This window comes from Crocodylus siamensis, chromosome 5 (assembly GCF_052110815.1).
Source record: "Crocodylus siamensis isolate JL-2025a chromosome 5, ASM5211081v1, whole genome shotgun sequence".
Lineage (NCBI taxonomy): Eukaryota > Metazoa > Chordata > Crocodylia > Crocodylidae > Crocodylus > Crocodylus siamensis.
In genome coordinates, this window is record NC_143399.1 from 150,504,007 (window position 1) to 150,518,469 (window position 14,463).

At 43.0% G+C, this 14,463-nt stretch overlaps 1 protein-coding gene across 2 annotated transcripts in view; it reads left to right on the top strand.

Annotated features, from left to right (window-relative positions):
* HIBADH (3-hydroxyisobutyrate dehydrogenase) overlaps positions 1-14,463 on the top strand; it is a 127,406-nt gene that overhangs the window by 2,223 nt on the left and 110,720 nt on the right. For both annotated transcript variants that reach the window (XR_016442262.1, XM_090046674.1), the window contains exons 2-3: positions 4,968-5,128; positions 13,470-13,579. Coding sequence is in view for 1 of the 2 variants with exons in the window: in XM_090046674.1 (XP_089902800.1) it covers positions 4,968-5,128; positions 13,470-13,579 (271 nt within the window). In the remaining variant the exon portion in view is untranslated. The remainder of the gene's footprint in view (positions 1-4,967; positions 5,129-13,469; positions 13,580-14,463) is intronic.

Genomic DNA, 14,463 nt, shown 5'->3' on the forward strand with positions numbered 1-14,463 from the left:
TCTGGCAGCTCCATCAACCAGTTAACCTCCTTTGCCTACTTGCAGAGAGTTCCCTACTGGCTTGTTTAATTGCCACATGCAACTGGCAAACTATGCCCATATCACTTGCTTTGTATGATTATTTTGGGGTCTGTTCATTCAGTCAGTTGAGTAAATTCTAGTGGGTGGCTTTGTAGAAAGAGCACTGGGGCTCCGGGGGTACTGTGCACACAGGTCTGTGACGGACTGTTTGTCTTTTATGTTTAAATGGCCCCAGCTTCACCCCTTTTCCCCACTTGTGTTTGCATTTTTGAAGCGACTCCTGATCCAGCTTTTTTTAAAAGAATGACATGTTATGTCTGTTTTTCATTCCCTGGCAGGCATGCTCAAGGGAAACCCTTGGATACCCATACCATAACAAACCTGGAAATGTTTTGGTGAATCTGCTCTGGGATCCATCCCCTTATTGTGTTTGGTATGCTTGATAATGGTTCTGGATGTGCCCCTAGAAGAGCTTCATTGACATGTTTCTAGGTTTAGCATGTACAAGTAGAAGCAGGCCAGTAGGGGATCCCTGCGGACATTTCTGAGGCATTCAACCCTTCCAATTAAAACAAGTTTGGGTGACTGTTGATTCTAGTACAGGAACCCAGTGCCTTTGTGGATATACCCCAGAATGACTTGCCTAAAGCCACAGAGGATACCTTCAGTACAGTTCAGTCCTCAGACCATTGATATCAAGCTGACTAATAATATCAATATTGTGTCATTGTATCTTTGTGTTTCCCTGTCTGTATCCATCTGTAGCCTCTTGTCTTAAGTTTTTCTGAGAGAGGGCAGTCTTTTTGTTCTGTTTGTACAGCAGCTAGCACCAAGGGGTCTTAGCTACTGCAGTAATACCAAAAGCATTTTACTGGTATTTGTTAATTAGAACACATTTGAAAGCATTAGGAATTGGATGTATTCAACATTATTGCAGTGGAGCTTTTTGCCCTCATCATCTTGGGATACTACACTAGCAGTTAAACAAATCAAGGTGTATTATTTTAATAATTAAATTATCAAAATATACAAGAGAACCTGCTTTTAAATGGTTGAAAGTTGCTGGCATAGACTGTCTCCAGGTAAAAAGTGAATCAAAACATGTTTGAAGCCTTGCCATGTTTTAAAGTGCTCATTTAATGCAGTGCATTTGTCTGTTGGAAATTATAAGGAATTTAAGTATCATTGTAGCAATATCCCAGGTGTCCATTTTAGGTAGACACTCAAAACTAGCCTTTCCAAAATTTAATAGAGCCAGCTGTGACACCTTGGAGTCATCCAGTCATGAATACATGGGTGACTGGTGCCATCTCAGTAAGGGAGGGCATGTTTTCCCCTCCCCGTCCCCTCCAGTGATAAGTCCTGCCAACCGGGGGGTCCCCCATGGCCAATCTTGCTGTCTGGGGGGTACCCCCATGACCAATCCTGCAACGGCTGATCACTGTGGCCGCTTCCAGGAGTAGCTGCGGCCGCTTCTGGGAGCGGCTTCAGCAATCAGCCAGCACTTGCAGGTGGGAAACTGGCACTCCCACCTGCCCACCTCCCCCACCCATTGCCTAAGCAGTGAGTGCAGACAGTCAGGGGGTGCACACCCTGCGCGTCGCCACTGTACATAGACATTGTGTTTAGGGTCTGTTTTGAAGTGCATTTATATTTTACAGGTCCAAAATTCCTGTTGTGAGCTCAGATGCAATAGTACTGATTGTAATAATGAACTTGTGCCTAGGTAGAATTTGAACTAATTTGGCTTATTCTGTGACATCTTCATGCCCAGCAACTAAAATAATTCCAGCTCCTCTGTTGTCATGATGAGATTCTTGCCAGGACATTCCTTTAAGTTTTTTACTTCTTAACTAGAACTTTGATCCTACAATCATATCTATGCACTGAATTTGAGGGTCCAACTAGGCAGACCCAGATGCAGGATCAGGGCCTTTGAGTTGAAGGATTGCAAGGCTACTTTATTTAAAGTAGTATAAAATACCAGTAATAAGTGGTAAAAATAATCTGCTTTTAAAAAAATTCTATTTTTTACAATTTCACAGGAGTTTTGATAATGGGTACTGTAAAGTAGTGAATATTTCAGTGCCTTTTTTTACAAAAGCAAGGTCAGAAGTTCACAGACTTTCCTAATATACCTAGCATGTCAGTGATGCATAGACAAAAGCTTCATTTCAAGGCTATTATATAATTGAGTTGAATTCAATATGTTTTTGTAACTAAATTAAAACTAGAAGATATAATAGCTTAGAAGGGGGGATGAGGATGTGAAGACAAGTAGCTTTTATATAATGCAGAATGCAAGGGAAAGCAGTAGAGGGATTCTAGGACAAGGATGACAACCTGGCCAATGAGATAGATTGGGGAAAATGGTCTTCGTCAATAGATGTGAATGAGGCAAAATTGCACCTGGGAATGCAGGATAGAAGGCTGTTGCAGTGATAGAAACACAGTGTGAGTGTATCCTCATGGGAAAGGCCATATCTAATATATTATACAGAAAGAATTGGCAAGAATTAGCCTGGATATGAGCAGCAGAGTGATGGGAAGATTTCTGTATTAATCGAGCTGAATTTGAGCTAATGGGTATCACTAGCAGATGTCAGAGATGGGCCCAAATTTTAATTTGGATAAACAAAGACAAGGCTGGAATAGATTTATGGGTTATCAACACAGAGATGATGGTAGTTAGATTTGTGTTTTGCAGATGAGACTGTTCAGAGATAGGTGTGAAGAGAATGGGAACAAGAACTGAATCCCATGGAAAGTTGGAAAGGAGACACTGAGGTACTGAAGAAGGAGGTGAGCGAGGAGGATGCCCTCATGGGAAGCCAAGGAATGACAAGATTTTAAAAAAGAAAAATGCAGTTGTCTATCTGTTAGCACTTTTTATAGCATTTTGCTGCTTTATTATAATAGGAGATATACCTATTGGGGTACATTTTATTTTTAATTACAGTGCAGCTTTTCTTTGTATAGGCAGCTATGGAAATTGGGGATTAAACTGAAGTCCTCTCAAAACACCTACTTTAGTAAGCATGATATTTACAATCTGGTGTCGCTTTTGTTGGCTGAGAAGGATCTTAGAATCAGAAATACTTTAAAATAATTAATCAGGCGTTACCCATCTACTGGGGAGTCTGTCTAAGTATTGAGATTTCTTAAAACCTAAACATGGAGTACTCTAAAATCTACTCTAGAGTCTGGTTAATTTATCGTTTTCTTATCTTCATCCCTGTTTGCTTGGTTGCCCCTTTATCCTGGTCAGCTTCTTTTGCTTTCAAAGAAGAAACATCTTCTGTAACTGGTAGTGAGAACAAAAAATAGCATTTGTCCTAGCCTTGATGTAAGATTATTTCAGGTCAGAATGATGAGGAAGGGGATTTTTATGGATTATATATTGCCTGTTTCTCTTTATTTGTACCTGATAGGTAGGTAGGACTAATAATACATGCTAAAATTACAGTGTCTCCCATATATACCATAAATCACCATAGAATACTGTATTAGTTCCTGACATCATGGTGTACTGTTCTGTCATGTTTTCCTGTATGCTTCGTTCTGAAGACTGCATCATTTTGTAATTGTTAGTCATTGTTCTGGTGACATGAATGCTCAAATAATGTTTAAGGGCAACTTTCAAGCAGCAATAAAAAAGATTGAATGCCTCTTGACATTGGTACTATCATGAAAATTTTCACCTTTAGATTATTGATTTTAAATCTGGTCAGGGTTATTTGTGACTAGGTATTACTTGGTAGTGGTTAGGCTTGTATGAAATGTATCTGTACCTTCAGTTTGAATTCTTGAGGCTGGTTGCTGTATCCCAAAGCCACAGCCACAGTCATCTGGCTCTGCCTGGAGCCACAGAATGAAATATGCAAGGAATCTGAACTTGCTTCTTGTCCATGTCATTTTGTGCAGAGGAGACTGTAACAAAATGGAAAGAAACTTGCACAGATGTTGCCTGTGCTTTTATATATTTCCTGACTGATTCTCCCATAGTCCCAAGGCCCTGGTTAATTGGGTATTATTTCACTTGCATATTCATTTTGTCACAAACTGTCCCTAGTGTTCTAAATTCAGTACAGTTTCTTAGTATGATCACACTGTGATGCTCTTGATAAGTACAATATTTACTTGCATGCCAAACTAACCTTTTGTCCAAAGATTAGCCTTTCCAAATTGGGGTGCCTGTCTTAACCAGAAAGCTGACTTCTTTCTGGCCACAATAATTAAAATAGTGCTGAATACAGAATAGAAGCATGGAGATGCTATAAGATGACTGTTACTCCTTTTCCTTCTCCACCCTCCAGCAGCTGCATGGAAGTGAAGGGGGGGTGCAGTTGGGGCAGATCTGATTTCTGCGTTACTCAAAGTTTAAAATGATTTGTGTGCAGCAGCAGAGGCGTTTCTATCCCTGCAGTGCTGATGGAGTCAACTGACTTCATGCCTCATTATAGCCTTCCTAATTCCTACTAATTGCTCTTCACTCTGCAGGTGTTAATGATCCCATTTCCTCTTTAATAATCTTGATGCTGCACTGATGAGCCATCCTTTGTTCAGCATTATTGCTGTCTGTTAGCTAGTCCTGATCTTTCTCCTATTTCATAGTCCTATGTCTATTTTTTAGCTCTTAAAAATCCTAGATCTTCCTGTGTTGTCCAGTCCTCAGCTTATACCTGATTAGGAAGGGGAGCGTGAGTGAGCTGAAGATTAGGCTCTCTTCCTGCACTGTACAGTCTGGAAAAATCTCTCCCCGCCCCCCCAATCATTCTACCTTCCCAAAAGCTAGGTGCATGTAACTATGTGCCCACAAGTAAATCTCAGAAAATGTGGTGATAGTTTATTGTGTAAATTATAACACTTAAAACTATGTTGTTGTTGTTTTTGTTTGTGGTGCATTTCTCCAAGATATTCATGTATTGAAATTGTGTTGAAATCAGTGTGTTCTAGGGCAATGGCCTCCAAAACCCCCGTTGGATTCATTGGGCTGGGTAACATGGGAAATCCAATGGCCAAAAACCTGGTAAAACAAGGATATCCTGTTATTGCATATGATGTATTCCCAGAAGCTTGCAAAGAATTTCAAGACTCGGGTGCACAGGTATAGTATTCAACTTTATTTACACATTTTTAGTGTAACTGTACACTTTGCAATTCTTCTTGTTCTTTGTTTTCTTAACACTGAGTGTGTGTGTGTGGGCATGCATGTGTCATTAAAAGCTAAAAGACAGTTTAATAAACATGTTGAGAATCTTAATCCTTCCCATGCCATCAAGCACAAGTAAGTCTTCAGCATCTCTATCAATCATGCTGTCTGCCAGAATGGCTGCTTTGCTCCATTCAACTCAACGTGCTTTTTGCTTAACTCCCAACTGAGGGCCAGTAGGCAGCTTGTCATCTGGTCTCCCCTTTGGCTTCTTCTGCTTGGGGACCATACCACAGTTTAAAACTCCTACTGAGACAATTTTGAACATCACTGAAATGCACGAACCTTCCCTCTACATTGAGATGCATGTAGGAAAAACACAGATGTAAGTTATTCATATTGGAGGGGAGAGGGAAAAAGTTGTAATAAGAGATGAAGAAAAAGGTAGGAAGGGAGAAAAGGAAATGGATAGAATATTCTTGTATTCCCTTGTCCCTCTAACTGTCCCCAGCCCTACTTTGTGTTAGGTTAGCCCTGTTCCAGATGATTACAATAATTCTGTTGACATGAATGGATTCCGGATCCATTCACTTTCTTGTATGATGTTTCTCTGAGTGTGTTTCCCCACTTTTTTTTGAGCCCGTTAGACAGTTGTCATTAGTAGATGGATAGAGGTGCACCGATACATCGGTCCGATATTGGATCGGCACTGATATAAAGAAATTCTGTCCATATCAGAAATTGGCCTGATATGGCCAATAATTTGGCTGATAAATGGCCCATGCATGCAGGCATGCGTGCAGCACGTAGGCGGTAAGAAGCACAGCCCAGCAGCTTGAGAGCTGTGTGCAGCTGGTAAGTGGTGTGGTGGAGGGGGGGAAGGGAAGGGGCATGGGGCAGGGGCAGATCAAGGCCTCCACGGTAAGGCAGGGTTGGGGCTGGGGCTGGGGCAGGGGCTGGGACAAGTGCTGGCCAGCTGGGGCGGGACAGGTGCGGGATGGAGCCTGGGCTCATCTGGGGAGTGGGGGTGACTCCTGCCTCTGTGCGCCACTCATCCAGGGGCATCTTGTCTAGTGCTCACCCACTTGTCCAGCAGCCCCTGTCATGCTCCTGCTGCTCATTCGGGAGGACACTGGGGGTGGGGGAGAGTGTGCTCCTGGATCTATGTGGGGCAGGGGGGGCTGGGGCTGGGGCTGTGCCAAGCTCTTCCCAGCAGGATGGGCCTGGACTCTGAGCAAGAGGTGGTAGCTCTGGGAAGGTGTGGGCAGGAAGATGGGGGGACTGCAGCCACCCCAAAATTTGCCATAGTCTCCACCTTACCCCTCATCCTGCCGCTCGTCCCAAGCTCAGCCTGCCCTGTCCCACCCTTCACAGATCTGGGGGCGCATGCCTGCTCTTCCTTTCCCCCCTCTCCCCCAATGCCCTTCCAGGCAAGCAGAAGGAACCACCAAATTAGCATATCCTGGACAAGCAGCAGCGGGAGCCGTCTCCTGCACCCCCCAGATGCACCTGCCCTGCCCCAGCTGGGCAGCTCTTGCCCCAGCCCTATTCCTCCCTCACCATGGGGGCCTTGATCTCCCCCCACCCCCTTTCACCACACCAGGCTTACCAGCTGCTGGGCTGCTGTCAGAAATCGGATCAATTTCAGCTGATATGCCTCCTTTAAAAATCGGCTATCACCCCAAAAATCTCTATCGTTGCACCTCTGTTGATGGACTAATGGGGCCAAACAAATTTGACAAAAGAATGTTTGGTGGACCTGGTCCTGGCCATGGCGGATGACCTGGTGAGGGGACTGCAGGTCCTTGACCACCTGGGCAATAGCGATCATCACCTGCTGGATTTTGCTATCCAACGCAGGCCATCAGGGGCTCACACCAAGGCTAAAGCCCCTGACTTCAGGAGGGCCGATTTCAATGAGCTTAGGAGACTAGTGGGGGGCCCAGAAGGTAGAGGAGATGGGAGTCCACGAGAGATGATCATACCTTATGGGGATGATCCTCCAGTCCCAAAGGGTAACAGTTCCTGAGAGAAGCAAGGTGGGTAAGATTGCTCAGAAACCCCCTTGGCTCAGCAAGAGCATTCAGCAATGCCTGAGGACTAAAAGGGGGGCATACAACCAGTGAAAGGGAGGAGCTATCACCAAGGAGGAGTACTCTTCCTCAGCCCGTGAGTGTAGGAGGGCTATTAGGAAGGCCAAGGCAGAGATGGAACTCAGGCTAGTGTCCAGGATTAAGGACAACAAAAAGTCCTTTTTCAAGTACATTGGGAGCAAGAAGAGGGCACCAGGCAATGTAGGGCCCCTGCAAGACACAAACAGTAATCTTGTGGCTATGCCAGACAAAAAAGCTGATATTTTTAACAGTTTCTTTGTCTCCGTTTTCTTGAACAGGATCTGGGATATCCCACCTACCAGAGGTAGGGACAGTCTTGGGGATAGCTCTATCAGGCCTTCAGTCAGTACAGATGTAGTTAGGGATCTTCTGGAAGGGCTAGACATTTTTAAATCTGTAGATCCAGATGCCCTCCACCCAAAGGTGTTGAGGCAGCTGGCAGGGGTCATCATGGAGCCCTTGGCCCAGCTGTATGAGCATTTGTGGTCATCTGGCCAGGTGCTGGGGGATTGGAAACTGGCTAATGTGGTCCCAATTTTCAAGAAAGGGAAGAAGGTGGACCCAAGTAACTATAGGCTTGTAAGCCTCACCTTGGTACTCGGGAAAATCTTGGAAAGAATCATCAAGGAGCACATTTGTGGGGGGCCTGCAGGGGAGATCATGCTCGGGGCAATCAGCATGGGTTCATCAAAGGCAGGTCCTGCCTGACCAACCTGATTGCCTTTTATGACCAAGTAACTAAATCCTTGGATGATGGTGTCACCGTGGACGTAGTCTTTCTAGACTTTAAGAAGGCCTTTGACCTCATCCTCATCAATAAATTAAGCGACTGAATTAAGATGCCTGCAGTTGGATGGGTAAAAAATTGGCTGATGGGGCACACCCAGAGAGTAGTGGTGGACAGGTTGTATTCAACCTGGTGAGATGTGAGCATTGGGGTACTCCAGGGCTCGGTCCTTGGGCCCAAACTGTTTAATGTCTTCATCAGCGACTTGGATGAGGGGTGGAAAGCACACTATCCAAGTTTTTTGATGACGGTAAGATGTGGGGCAAGGTGGACACACTTGAAGGGAGAGAGAGGCTGCAAACAGATTTAGACAGATTACAAAATTGGGCAGATGAGAATAGGATGGGGTTCAACATAGACAAATGTAGGGTGCTGCACCTTGGGAGAAGGAATCCACAGCATACATACAGGCTGGGGAGTTCCCTCCTTGCCTTTCTGCCTCTGTGCTTTCATCTTGGAGTCATTATTGACTCGAAGATGAACATGAGCTGCCAATGCCAGACCACAGCCAGCAAGGCCAGCCATACCTTGTCATGCATCCAAAGGTGCATCTCAAGCTGGTCCAGAGAGGTGATACTCCCCCTCTATGCGACTTTGGTCAGGCCGCAGTTGGAGTACTTCGTCCATTACTGGGCGCCACACTTCAAAAGGGATGTGGCCAGCCTTGAGAGGGAAGCAGGACAGGCCCTGCAGGGAGAGACTGAGGGACCTGAACCTGTTCAGCCTCAGCAAGAGGAGGCTGGGGGGGGACCTGGTGGCTGATTACAAACTCATCAGGGGAGATCAACAGCAAATAGGTAGAGCCCTTTTCTCCCCAGCACCACCTGGGGTGATGAGGAACAATGTTAATAAGCTGATGGAGAATAGGTTTAGGTTAGAGATCAGAAAGCAATATTTTACAGTTAGGGTGGCCAAAATCTGGAACCAACTTCCCGGGGAAGTGGTACGCACCTCTACCTTGGGCAGATTCAGGAGGAGGTTGGATGATCACTTGTCTGGGGTCTTGTGAACCCAGCATTCATTCCTGCCTGTGGCAGGGGGTCAGGCTAGATGATTTGTTCAGGTCCCTCTTGACTCTAGTGACTATGAAACTATGTTACAGTAGCTAAAACCTATAGCAGAAATAATATTTTTCATGAGATGTGACAAAATATGGAAAGGAAATTCTTTGGCAGTGATAAGGAAAATGTAAATATGTTGAGGGAATACAATTCTAAGTGTCTTAATTGGCAGAGGTCACTCTGATTTGAAGTTATAAATAGTGATAAAGATAAGAGTAAGATTTTCTGAAAGATGGAATGCTCTAGTACAGTGGTTTTCAACCTGTGGTTCACAGACCCCTTGGATTTTGCAAACTGTGTCTAAGGGGTCCATAAAAGCTGACTGTGATCCATCAAAAATGTGTGAATATGCACACTTACAATTCAAAAGGATCCACACCTTCATTCAAAATTTGTTTAGAGGTCTGCAAATCAAAAAAGGTAAAAAACGCTGCTTTAGTAGACATCTGATTGTTCCTGGCTTTGAATAGTGAATGAGACAATTCTGTAAGTGCAGAAATGAATTTTACAGCTTATTTTCCTGTCTGCTAGTATCTTGTTTTGTGGTAGCAATTAAGAACTACAGTTATGGAACAGGGCCTCTATGCTAGGCACTGGACCAATATAATTATTTTTGTACAAAATTAATTCGTTTTGATTCTCTTTCTTCAATGGAAACCAGTTGTTGCCTTAGTAATAAAATCCTTGGCTTCAGCTGTCAGACTTGCATGGGATATTAAGTTACTTTAAAGGTGAGTTTAAATGCTTTTAAAAAATAAAGCCAAAAGCCTCTTTAAGGCCATAAATCACTAACAGAATACACGTGCAGGCTTAAATACAAATAAAATCCACTTAAAGAAAAATATTTGAAAATAACTTCCTCTTGATCCATAAGTGTAAATCCTACCCCACGGTTTTTGCAGGACTTGGAAACTTGTGAGTCCAGGGGGCCTTGTAGAAGTTGCTGCAGAAAGAACATTGGGCTCCACAGGCTGCCTTTCCTTTGGCCTGGCTGGTTGGATGGAAACATTAGGAGTGCCAGAGGGGAGAGCAGATGACTCCCTAGGAGGTAGTGAGGGCTGCCAAACATCATCATATACTGCGCCAGGTTCCTCCTACTGCCCAGGTCCGTTGAGGATAGGAGACGAGTTGCTTGCAAGTCTACATAGTTTTTGTCTTTGCCTGCTCAGAGCTTCATTCCTTAGTTACTGCAGTAGCTCTTGAAGCAAGGAAGGGATGCAGCCACTTGCCTGCTAATGATGAATTATGAAATGACAGCTACTGTTGCTTAATACAGACACCAGTAGTTTAATTAACAATCAACTGTGAGAGTGAAGGGCAAAGAGGGGTGAGGAAAGGGGAAGAAATGAATGGAAGGGAGGTACTATGTAAAGGTCAGTGATTCTCAATCGGGGTACTTCAGCATCCTGGGGTTGCTGAGAATGAGACTCCAATTACGCAAACTTATGCAAATTTACCTGCTCTCTTTAATTTGTGGGGCCCTATTACAATACCAGCCATAAGCTTACAGCCAGACTAAATACTAATTAGATACCAAAGACAACAGACTCAGATGAACGATTCAATGACTAGACTATGTTAAGCAATCTCAAAGAGGGAGTACAAAACAGCAGAAAAGTATAAAGACCAATAATACAATTATATACAATAGATTATACAGGACTATAAACACAGATTAGAGAGCAAAACAAAGCTCTACCCTCAGACTTGGGATAGCCACAGTGTTGCTAGCTGTCATAGGCACAGTACAGCTTAATACCAGAAACTAGGCTCAGATTCCCTTTATGACCAGTAGTAAAACCTCCAAACTTCACTCCCACCAGGACTTGCCTCAGCCCCGAGGATCAGTCCTCAATTCCAGGAACGGGTAATACTTTACCATCAATAGCTACCAAAGCCCAACTCAGTTTACTACTGTCACACTCAACCAGTGTTCTCACCTACACCACAACACAACACACCACAGCTCTACAACAGCAGCTCTCAACAACACATACCCACACACATGCACACTACAGACAGCAGCACAGAGACACAGAATCATCCCCTTTTTAACTCTTTCGATTACTCCACGTCTATTAATCTTCCACTGACCAATCACTCAGATGGGAAGCATGTCAGTCACATGCCAATCATCTCACTAACCAATGGTTAGTTAACCTCAGGTAAGTACATGCTATGTCACCCAAGACTGGCAACATTTTCCCACCACAAGTAAGTTACATAAAATAGCCTGACTGTGCATGCCCATATACTCAAAAGTAAGTCATGGTCCTGCATAGTTCACTATACATAATAGGGACACTGCAGCTGAGGCCAACAGAGCGCCTTGAGATCCTTTGAAGGGTGCCACGGGGTATTATGCAGTGTTAGCACTGTTATGTGTGCAGACATTATTCACAAGGTAAACTGGAGATTTAAAAAAATTAATCTGACCTCTTGTGTTATTTCTGAGTGGGTATTTGTTTGCGGGGGGGGGGGTTGCAATAAAAGAGTTGCTCGTTTTTGTTTTTCCTCTAGTTAAAAATGAATGAGAACTTAAGAGCTGGCATTTTCCAAGGTTTAGAACCTTGAATCTAAAAAGTTGATAACTGCTGATATAGGTATTCTTTCAGTGCATTGTGGAGAGCTTCATGCCACACTGGAGACAAAAATGGGAATCATGGGAAAGGAGTTACTTCACAATTATTTAAGGAAGGGATGTCAAACACATACCAGGCCCCAGGCCAGATCCAGGCTACAGGGCTTCTAGGATGGATCCACAGGTCCAACAGTGGCTTGCAACAGGTCTGGTATTGGCAGAGGAGGTCCAGTAGTGGTGGGCCAGACATCTGCCAGTTGAGCAGGTCTGTGTGACTTCTCACTTGCCTCCCTGTCACTGAGGGCCATGTCCAGTGGGGTTCAAGGACCCTGAATTCTATGACCCCACCCCTGCCTCCCTTCTCCCCTCCCCTGAACTTCATTAGCTTGCTAGAGCCTGTTGGGTTGGATGAAACAGCTTGCAAACCAAATCCACCCCATGGGTTGTATGTTTGACAGTTCTGACTTAAGGGAAACCAAAATGTGGGGGGTGGGGATGCTATACAGTTATACATCAGTTTACATACCTTCCATGACTTACATCTGTAGTGAAAATTAAAGCAATCAAGTTTTTACCTTTTTCCCCTCAGCCTTGTGAGATCTGACTCTGTTCTTTTTGATTAGAATTGAGTGTGAAATCTTTATATTCTTCTCTTGTTGCAAAGTGTACAAATGTTAATACACTTTGTTTCTCTTCTTAAAGCACAATGTTTAAATTTTTTTATTAGGAGTATGTATCAGTTTAGATTTTAAGGATGACTCTTTGCATACAGTTGTATTTATATAATATTTTTAAATTAGGTAGCATTATTATTTTATGACTGGTTCCAACTTCATATGCATTTAATGCCATAAATTACCTGTTTTTTAACTTTCATTTTCTCAAGTTATTTTGTTTCACTGTCTTTAATAGGCAGAAACCTATTTAGTGTGTTGTTTGTTCTTGGTGGAACTCTATAGAAATCATACTCTCTGGGATTAGTCAACTGAATAGTTACTATATTTCTCACTTCCGTTACTGGGTTTTGTTAGTGACTGTGTTTTCAAAAATGTACTAATTGTTTTGTAGATCACTATGTCAACAAAAAACCTTACTTTTCTGTTACCTCTCTGTGGTTGGTCTTGTGAATCTGTTCCTTTTTTCCTTTCTCAGTCATTATTTGGTATTTATTTCTCTTTGCAGAGGTCTTTGGCCTTTGGACCCCCCCAAAAAACAAACAAACAAACAAACTCAGAGAGTACACATAAATCTACCAGTGTAGCCTTAGTGATAGCACCAGTACTTTTATTTGTAATAAATAGCTCAGTCTGTTAATAGGAAGGAGTCTCTGCCATCCATTCCCATTACATGGAGGGCATATGTAACAGACATCCACATAGGAGTGATTCCATAGTATTGCTAGGTTTGCTCAGAGGCAGCGAGGAAGCATGTTTTGCATGGATGACCATGGATTTGTGGCTAATTCCAATTATCTGCTACGAGTCTTAAAAGATGCATGCATGGTCTAATACCCCCACTACTGGGAGGAATCTGTGTGACAAGACCCCCATCTAACTTCTCTTTCTTTGTCACCAGATCCAGTCTCACCCGTGTCATGGATCTGGTCCTGTGGCCAGATCCATGGTCTGAATCCATTCATTTTAGCCTACCTGTTAATTGTGACCAACATTTTATAAAGCATTAAGCATGTAGCCTCTAGCTAGTTTTCAAGAAACAGAAACTTACGTGAAACTCTTTCCCCTTTTTTAAAAAGGTAACGGATTCTCCAGCAGATGTAGCAGAAAGAGCAGACAGGATTATTACTATGCTACCTTCCAGCCCCAATGCAGTAGAAGTTTACATGGGAGCAAATGGAATTTTAAAGTAAGAATTTTTCTCTGCCCTGACTGGTTTCCACTAGTGATCAAGGTTATATTACTTTGATTTGCATTTTACTAGATGGTACATGGGCCATGTACATAACTGGATATTTTTCTCTGTAATTTGCTAACTGTGGATTTCATTTAATGTTCATTTACTGTTGAATATACTTTTGCCCAAAAATCCCTCTGTTTTAGAAAGGCAGGCTTTTCTCCAAAGCTAAAAGAAGGGACAGGCAAGAATTTAAAAGAAGACAAATGGAAACATACATATATTTAGAAAATTAACATAATCCTAAACTGTTTTACAGTAATAGTTGTTGTTTTACAGTAACGGTAAGCAGCTAATGCTCACTGGCAGTGGTTCATTTTCTGAGACATTCCACTTTTTTATCTTTTTTTTTTTTTGATTAGGTCTGAAATGATGCTATGGTACTGCATGTTACTGTGTCTGGATAGATTTTTATTGATTTTTTTTCTTCTTTTTTCTTTTAAATTCTCAATGTTGATAAAGGAATTCTAGGATTTATCACTAGAAATAAATGGATCAGTGACTCATTTTTCAGTTATCTAGCAATTTAATCCTTTTTTTTTTTTTTTTAATTTGAGACCAAGCTGTTGTTGTTGGTACTCCTTGGAGGTATATCCATACTATTGCCCTATCACTCTTGAGCATGCATTGCTCTCCCTCTTCTGCTTGTATGTGTCAAACCTGGAAATGTGGTAGTGAAGCTCTCAATCTTTGTCTTCAGTCTGCTTGAGAATGGCTGTGTAGTGCCCCCTCAGTAGCTTCACTGTTGCATTACTGGGTTTGGCACAGCAAGTGTAAGCTGCTGGGTAGGGCTTGCTTGAAGGCACCCTTCCCTGAGAGTGCTAGGGATGTGGCAG